General features: G+C 42.1%; 1 protein-coding gene across 1 annotated transcript in view; it reads left to right on the top strand.

Annotated features, from left to right (window-relative positions):
- The first annotated feature begins 290 nt into the window (after positions 1–290).
- LOC134205832 (uncharacterized) overlaps positions 291–9,337 on the top strand; it is a 51,445-nt gene continuing 42,398 nt past the window's right edge. The window contains exon 1 of the mRNA XM_062681451.1: positions 291–1,264. Coding sequence (XP_062537435.1) covers positions 860–1,264 — 405 coding nt within the window. The 5' untranslated portion in view covers positions 291–859. The remainder of the gene's footprint in view (positions 1,265–9,337) is intronic.

Here is a 9,337-nt window from a genome sequence, read left to right as displayed (position 1 = left end):
GGCAGTGCTGCGAGCGGGAGAGCAATCGACCATTCGAGCTGAATGCTTCAAGGGACGCGCTCGCGAAGAATAGCAAAGAATGGGAAACGTAAACTCGAACAAAAAAGCGCTTGTGGAAAGGACAGGATGAATCGAAGGAAATTATGATTATTATGCGCCGTGTGGTGCGAGGCGTGGGTGGGTGCGGTGGAAGCGGATGAGGCAAAGCAGAGGATGCGAAGAGAGCGCACATTGGAGAGCACAGCGAGAGAGTAGGCAGCGGCTCTGAAGAGGTTTTACCAGTGCCGTTGAGGTAGACTTGGTAACGAACTCGACGAGGGTTGTTTAGTTCTATTCGAACGGTTTTCGAGAGTGGTCCGGATTTTTGAAAGCTCGCGAAGTTTGTGCGATTCAGCGGATCGAGTACGGCTACGACGACGGGCAGTGCACTGAAGAAGACTGGTCTCGCCGCGTTCGCTGGTTGTGTTCGAGAACAGAAGAAATTGAAGAAATTATGAGTTGAAGTTGAATAATAATAAGGAGGAGGAGAACAGTGCTCGAGGAAAAAAAGGAGAAGACGACGGCTGCGACTTGTTCGTGGGGTTATTGGTGGATTGGTGCGTGGTCCGTGTGTGATGAGCAGAGGCTGTGTCTTGCCAGCGAAGCGAGTGTATCGGGAGTATGATAAAATAAAGCTACTAGTAGAAGCCACATATTTAGAAGGGCGGGTAATGTTTGAGTTAACGACAACAAAAAGTATGAAACAAGTGTAGAGTGAGTGAAGGGTTCAACAAAGTTCAACACACACCCCAAAGTGATAAATCGGCGCAAAGTTCCTAACATTACGAACGAAACTTAACGAGTAAGCAACTGTTCAACGATGTCGTCAAAGAGCTGCCACCTGCAGTCCGCAGTCCCTACCGTGAACCGGGTTCTGCTGACGCTAGCTCTAGTGCTGGCATGTGCGGCCGCGCATCGTTTGCAGCACTTCACCGGCCCAGAAGCTGCGGCCGGTGGGGCACCAACAAGTGGTGATAAAACGTCATCAGCGAATGGCTCGGAACCGCCCCGTCGGTTCCATGCTATCTTCCAAGGGTCGTTGGCGGCCGCGGCTATGCCAGAGCTCAAATCATCACCATTGTCGTTAGAGAAGATGCTGGCTGGCAGCAGCAGCAGCAGTAGTAGTAGCAGTCGTTCCAAAGCGGCGGTAGATAACAGCACCTACGACAATGGAAGCAACCAGAGGAACCGCACTCGACAGTGCCGCGAAGGTTGCCTGGGAAAGGTAATTATAAACTCATTAAGTAATGAGGGGGAGCAGGGAGAGAGAGCTGGGGTCACGGAAAGTTGTTTTTACTGGTGACAAGCTCCTGCTAGGAGATAATCGATCATTCACGAGACCAAACTCGAAGCATTTGTTTGCCGACAAATTGCAGTTTTGGTCTTTTCGGAAATCTGCATCTAACGTTGGGATTACGAGGGACTTATCTGTCGGTGAGCTGACGAAAAAACTCGCAACACCCAGAAAGATGAAAAATGATCGTCAGGTAGACGGAACCTGATTCTGGGAACCGTTCGAAGGGCTAAGCATCGAGAGGCGAGGTGGTGATGCAGTGAAACGCAATCCGGCTGCTTGACAGATGATTTATACCCAATAAGGGCGGGCGGTGACGGACGCCGGCGGGTTTCGTCGTGTAAGCGTTTCGGGACCGCTTCAAGAGCTGCGCCCGGCTTGCATGAAGAACCGAATGCCAAGAAGCGAGAAAACTAGATTTTTGAAGTGCACTTGGCTGACTGGGCTCGGCGGAGGGAAGGGAAGAGGGCTAGACCTCGAAGGGCGCGGTGACGCGGGGCTAAAGGAGACTACATGATTTTGCTATTTTTTCCCAAAACGGATTTCGGCGTGCCCGTGTGATCCGTAATCCGTGAAACTCGATTTCGGGTTGCTGGCTGCCTCCAGTCTTTTGTTGGTTGTTATTATGGAACCGGAGACAGGGGCTAGCTCAGATAAACATCTTTTGATGTCTGTGAACAGCCGTTGCGTTGCGTTTTTTTGCTGCTTTCGTCTCGTTGATTGGTTATCTGCTGGAACGAAGATGTCTGGTTAAGATGCTCCGCTCTGATGGCGTGTTGTTCTCGAAGGGTGGATAATTTGCGATCATGTTTGTCGGAGTTTGTAGAAAAATAGACGCTTTTCACTACTGAGCTGTGGTGTTTTGTTCTCGAAGCTCAACTTGTAAACAACGGTATATATTCGCTCTTCAGGATTGCAATTGAAATAAAGTGAAATACATTATCCAATTGATGCCAATTTTGCTGCTTTGGAATTTCATCGATTGAAGAAATAAACTTCCATATAAATAAAATGTGCTTTCACTTTTTGAATCTTGTGCGGTTAGGTGCTGTCTGTTGTTTTTATTTATTTGTGATTAGTTTTTGTATCCTTTGGATATTGTTGTCAAAAGGATTTCAAAAATTTGGAAAAAAAAATTCTTGCTCGGGTTCTGCAGATCATAATCACATTCGAGCAAAAAGTGAGACGCACAAAAATTGTCGGCAAAAATTTATTTTCAGTCGGATTTTCTCCAAATTTTCAGCTTCACTTTATTGGTTCATGACATCTCTTCTCCATAACAGCGTCTTAACTCCGTGTGACCAGAATCCGCTCATTTCAGTAAAGTTGCCCGATGGCAGATGTGGAACCCGTTGCGATGGACGAATGGTTCATCTTTCCACGTCCACAGATTCCTTATTCCTGTGGAAATGGCTTACCGTGATGTGGCAACGTCGAACCATTGCCACGAAAACTGCTTCCAGGCTGATGGAAGGGATTTGGTCATCATGTTTTGTTTGACGTTCCGAAGACCCATTTTTGGACAAATCAGATCTAAACATCGTCATTCTTGGCCAAGCTGATGATTGGACATACTCAACTGTTCCCAGTGATTCTTGCCAGTCATTCATCGGGTCAGCTGACTTCGTCGAATGATCATTTACCATTTGTTTCCCGATTCGCTATGGGAAGAAGTTAAATTTTGCACGGCACTTATGATTTTTTTTAAAGGATCTGCTTTTATTGTGATGCCATCTCAAAATTACGAGACAGATTGCGAGGATTTTTTTTTCAGTGTAAACATTACACTCGTAGCTATCTTTGGTGAGCATCTCATCAATGTTTATCCACCCGTTGAAAAAAAAAATACGACGTGCGATTTAAAAGATACAAAATGATTTATGTGTCTCATACATGTCGTCTAGATGCGGTCAATACATTGATTGTTGCGTTCGACTGTGATTGATTATTGACGACGGTAATTTTAGGCTCTTTCAGTCTCCATGACAAGTTAAAACGGGTATTGCATCTACTATCCAACGTTTCGGTGTTTATTACACCTTCTTCAGGGATTTAGAAAACGCAGCCTCTAAATCCCTGAAGAAGGTGTAATAAACACCAAAACGTCGTTTTCGCTTGTCATAGAGACTGAAAGAGCCGAAAAATACCGCCGTCAGCAGTCAATACAATAAAATGCAATACGGGAACGATTCGAATGAATCAGATTTGTTCGTAAGTTTCAGACAGCCATAAATATGATGAAATAACTGTCTTGCCATTAGCTCAAAGCGGCTCAAAGTAAGTCCGAAAGACAAAATCTAAAATTTTAAACGAAATACAGACAAGTAGAAACAAATGTATGATATTTTAATGTTGACACATGTTTGAAAACTGATGCTGTGTTTTTAATCGAAACCTTATGTGTGTTGTCAATTATTGTCAATAAACGAGTTAAACACAAATTCAAAAAATCTTTGGACCGTTTCGTAGGAATGCAGTCCAGAGATGTCAAAACATAAGTGTCACTAAAAGCAAAAAATCAGTACTGCTGCAACCAAAGTGGGATTTTACTCTCGAAAGACTAATTGATACTGACATTCGCAAACACGTAATCTACATTGGGATAATATGTGACACAAGTAACTACCCCCATCTCGCACGATAACGACCGAAGTAACAGCAGCAGCAGCAGCTTCCATTCAGATTTAACTTCTGTATTCGTTCCCGTATCAAACAAGACTTGTTATTGATGTGTTCGACGTGTTGTTTGGCAGCACCGGCACAGATGGCAGCACCGACATTGTTCGATTGTTTGTTTGTACGTGACACATTTGTCAGACACCACACCGTGATGTCGCTTTCACTTCGACCCTCAAGTCCGTAACAGTAATCGAAACCAATTTTAGTCAATCAGACCACGACGACCGACGACGGCGATGACGACGATGGATCATTTGCACTAATAAGGATGCAAAATATTGAGATAAATTACACGCAACTGCAGCACATATCAAATGCATATGGCGGGTGGTAGGTGTAGAATCTGCTCTTGTTTTGTGATAAGGCGAAAACGCCTCTCGTCTCGTTGTCCGTCCGTCGTTAGTCGCCATTATGTGACAGTGCAAAAATATAATGTCGCATATTATGTGCGAGTCACGCTCAAGGTCTGAGGTTAATAAAAATGATTTATGTCCACCAAGCCCCAGCAGTCAGTCGGTGACGGACATGCGGCAGCCAACTTCCAGCTCGATACATTTTGGAGAAGCACGATACCACGACTATAGGGCGGGCATCATCGTCCAGACACAAAGTGTAACTGCGCGCATTATTCGCAATAGACCAGTGCATGATGACGTAGGTTGACAGTTCACAGAGCTTTTTCACCGGGACTTAGCCTCTGGCGAAGCTTCCGATAAAATTGTTTCGTCATTTTATTCGCATGTAGATGTCCTTTGCGATTGATTTCATGCTGAATATCATTGAAATATTCGGATCGCAGCAATTTTAAACTAAAAATATGAATTTTAATTTTCTCCTCATCGATTTTTCTTCTAACACCTTGTAAACAAGCTCTGTGAACTGTCAAATAAGTGAGGTTAGATCAAGATCTTGCATTGGTCTATTTGGTGAACCATCTGACCAAGGTTTGTGAGTGAAGGTGCAACGAATTGACCTCTTACGTCAATAATTTGTAAGATTTTATTCAATTACTCTCGTTTGTTTTAGATTGTCCAGATAAATACAATACGATCAACTTGTTCCATAATTTTGCTAATGAATAGAGCAAAGGTAACGTACTGAAACAAAAATGATCTTTAACAATCCTTTAAAACTTCAACATGGTAAAAATTGTCAGATTCCAAAACCTATCTGCGTTTCACCTTCCTTCCATCTCAAGATCTACGTCCGTCGCTTTCCTTACCGAACAATCAAGACCTGAAACTAATTTAATCTACCTCTCCGGCCATCGCCGGTCGCCGCGTCGTCGTTGCCCAACAACGATGCGACGGTAGGCTTCATTTGCGCTTTTTAGCACTGTCATGTGCCGTGAAATTGGAGTGTGGATTACCGTTCGCAACACCGCCGCACCGACTGGCCGGTCTGGGTCCGTTTTCCACGCAGCTCTGCATCCTCCTGCTTCAGTCTTCAGTTCAGGCATGTCTGTCCTGTCGGGGTCAGTCAGTCAGGTGTGTGCGTGTGCGCGCACCCGGTCAAACAATCAGATTTGAATGGGCGAAGACGGCGATGGGATTGTCACTCACTCGCAGCGGGATGAATACACTCTCCGGGCGGTAAATTAATTTTCCACGAATTAAAATAGTTTATACGACATTCGGCGATAGTTTGATAGAGATTAAAGGAAATCGGTAGAAGCGGTATTCCTTAGAAGGGGGTGCGAACTACACGGAGGAGGGTGGAAACCTTTTCGAAGGGCTTATAAAATGGGCTTAGTAATTGAGATTCTCAGATTTTATTATCCTGCCGAAATTTAGACAATGATAATTCGAAAATCGGTCTTAGTCATGGAATATGTAGGAGCACATTCCGTGCGTTCTATGTATTGTGATAAAACCGTAAACTACCTAATTTGTCAACAGGGGACCTTCCTTGGCCGTGCGTGCGATAAGATGCGCGGCTACAAAGCAAGACCCTGCTGAAGGTGGCTGGGTTCGCTTACCAGTCTGGTCTACTAAATTTTCGGGATGGAAATTTTCTCAATTTTCTCGACTTCATAAAAGTATCATCGTTTTGTTTATTTGTTTATTTGTTTGTTTATTTGTTTACATCCAACTGACTTTTATAGTCTTATTGAATAACTTAATGCTAGTTTACAAATGCATTACAATTTGACATACTACAATAATATACACATTTAAATCCAAACAATTATTCTCAACTTCTTCACACTGCAAGCAATTAATTATCAACATATCATCTTTTATTATCTTCGCTTATGAACATATAAATCATTAAGGGATAACATGTACAGTAACAGCACAATACTAAAACATTAAAACGAGTTTAGAGGACACTATTTCAGTTTACAAGGAGGTTTCCATGTTTCATTATGGCGATGTACGAATTCTCTAAATTTTACTCCTTTAGGCCATGTTAATGTGTTCAACGAAAAGATATTTTAGTTACTAGATAAAGTAATCTGATCTAGTAACTAAAATATCTTTTGTTCAACGCTTTTGCTTTCAAGTTCATATTCAAAACGACTTTGAACGAAACGTAATCCCATGTATTGACAGTTCTATGTCTCGGTACCAGTTTGATCACATCTAAACAACTAGGTAATGGAATGTTCAAAGAATGTGATACCATCACACTAATATCATCCTCGGTAGTATTTTTTTCAATGTTCGTCAGATAGAGCGAAAACGTTTCAGGATTTGGCGCTTGCGATGGAATCTGCGACGAATTCCGTTCCATTCTGTCAAAACGCGTTGTCTCATTAATTCCATCAAGCAGCACGGATGTGGAAATTGGTGTTGAATGCGGGCACGGAACGGCAGGTTCTGATTTTAAAACTAAATTGGTGAGTTTGTCTGCAATTTCTTTTACAGCGCATTTTAGTTCAACGATCTCATCTTTCATCGAACGGGTAGGTCGAGCGGTGGTAGCAACATCGATAGTCGTGCGTTCTCTCCACTTACAGAACAATATCATGCAGGCATCGCAGATCCAGATGATGTTCTTATTCGATAGTGCACACAATTCATTTTCGGTTGTACAAACACAGTCAGCGTGAAATGTATGACCACAATCCCCTTCGCACACAGTAAACGGATCACTATACATGTTGATAGATAGTGAGCATTTCCCGCAATTCTTCTCCATGATGATTGAGTTGTTGCGCACAATTAGACACTTCTAATTTACGTTGGAACAAACAGTGCGATTTTAGCCTCATGATATACGAATGCGAAAATAGTAACTTTTCTTCGAGACCTCGCAGTCAATAAATCTGGAAGTGCTTAATTTATGTTAAGCTGCGAGGCGGCAATGCTCCAGTGGAGGGAATTTATTTTAGATTTTTTGATGTCACTCCAATCCCAACTCAATTTTCAATCTCAGTCCTAATTCATACCCCGATTTCAATCAAAATCCTTATTGCTAGACCAAACTCGATTCTAATTTCAATTTAAATCTCATTTCAAATCTCAATTCGAATCCTCATCCAAATCAATATCAATTGGAAAATCACAGTAATGTAAAAAAAAATCAATCCCAATCTTATTTCTCATCCAATACCGATTCCAATTTGAATCAAATCTCGATTTTTTTGTTATCACGATTCCCCGAATACCAATTCCAATTCCAATCTCAATCTCAATCCATATCCCAATTCCAATCCAAATCTCAATCCCAGTTCTAATCTTAATTTGAATTCCAGTTCCAGTTTCAATTCCATTCCTTATCTCAATCTCAACCCTAATGCCAACCTCAATCCAAATCCCAGTCCCAATCCCAATCCCAATTCTAATCCATCATAATCTCAGTGACAGTTCTAGTTTCAATCGCAGACTCAATCAAAATTCCAATCCCAATACCAATTCCATCACAATCTCAGTGCCAGTCCCAATTCCAATCTCAACCCTAGTCCCAATCTCAATTCCAATTCCAATCTCAATTCCAATCTCAATGGCAGTCCTAAACCCAATGCAAATCATAGTCCCAGTCCCAATCCCAATTCTTATCCATCCTAGTCTCAGTGACAGTTCTACTTTCAATCCCAGACTCAATCAAAGTTCCATTCACAATCTCCCAACTCCAATCGCAGTCCCAATCTCAATTCCAATCTCAATCTCAATCCCAATTCCAATCCATCGCTATCTCAGTGCTAGTCTCAATTCCAATTCCGATCCCAGTCCCAATCTCAATTCCAATTCCAATCTCAATCCCAATCCAAATAGCAGTCCTGAACCCAATGCAAATCATAATCCCAGTTCCAATCCCTATCTCAATTTCGTCCCTAACTCGCAGTCCAAATACGAATGCCAATTCCAAACCTAAATCCCAATCCCAATTCTAAACCTTAGTGACAGTTCTAGTTTCAATTCCAGACCCTATCCAAATTTCAATCCGAATCCTAATCTCAATCCCGATCCCAGTCCCAATCTCAATCCCAATTCCAATCCCAATCTCAATTCCAATCCATCACAATCTCAGTGCTAGTCTCCCAATTCCAATATCAATCCCACTCCTAACCACAATTCTAATCCCAGTCCCAAATGTCAATTCCAATCTCAATCCTAACCTCAATCCAAACCTAAATCCCAATACAAATTCCAGTTCCAACCCTAATTTCAATCCCAGTCCCATCCCCAATACCAATTTCGATCTTAACTCGCAATCCAAATGCGAATGCCAATTCCAAACCCAAATCCCAAACCCAATTCTAGTCAATCACAACCTTAGTGACAGTTCTAGTTTCAATCCCAGACCCAATCAAAATTCAAATCCCAATCCTAATCTCAATTCCAATCCCAGTCCCAATCTCAATCCCAATTCCAATCCATCACAATCTCAGTGCTAGTGCCAATTCCAATCTCAATCCCAATCCCAGTCCCAATCCCAATCTCAATTCCAATCCATCACAATCTCAGTGCTAGTCTCTCAATTCCGATATCAATCCCAATCCTAATCTCAATTCCAATCTCAATCTCAATCCCAGTTCTAATCTCAATTCTAATACCAGTCCCAAATGTTTATTCCAATCCCAATCCTTACCTCAATCCTAACCTCAATCCCAACCTCAATCCCAATTCAAATCCCAGTCCCAATCCCATCCCCAATTCCAATTTCGATCCTAACTCGCAAGCCAAATGCGAATGTCAATTCCAAATTTAAATCCCTAACTCAATTCCGATTGAAAATTCAGTTCCACTATTAATCTCCAACATTTTTCATCCCAATCCAGATTCCAATTTCGATCGAAATTCTAATTCATACAACCAATCTTATTCAAAATTTAAATCCCAATCCTAATCTGAATTTCACTTTTAATCCCAATAGTTT

This window comes from Armigeres subalbatus, chromosome 1 (assembly GCF_024139115.2).
Source record: "Armigeres subalbatus isolate Guangzhou_Male chromosome 1, GZ_Asu_2, whole genome shotgun sequence".
Classification (NCBI taxonomy): Eukaryota; Metazoa; Arthropoda; class Insecta; order Diptera; family Culicidae; genus Armigeres; species Armigeres subalbatus.
This window is presented reverse-complemented; position numbering and strand designations above follow the sequence as displayed.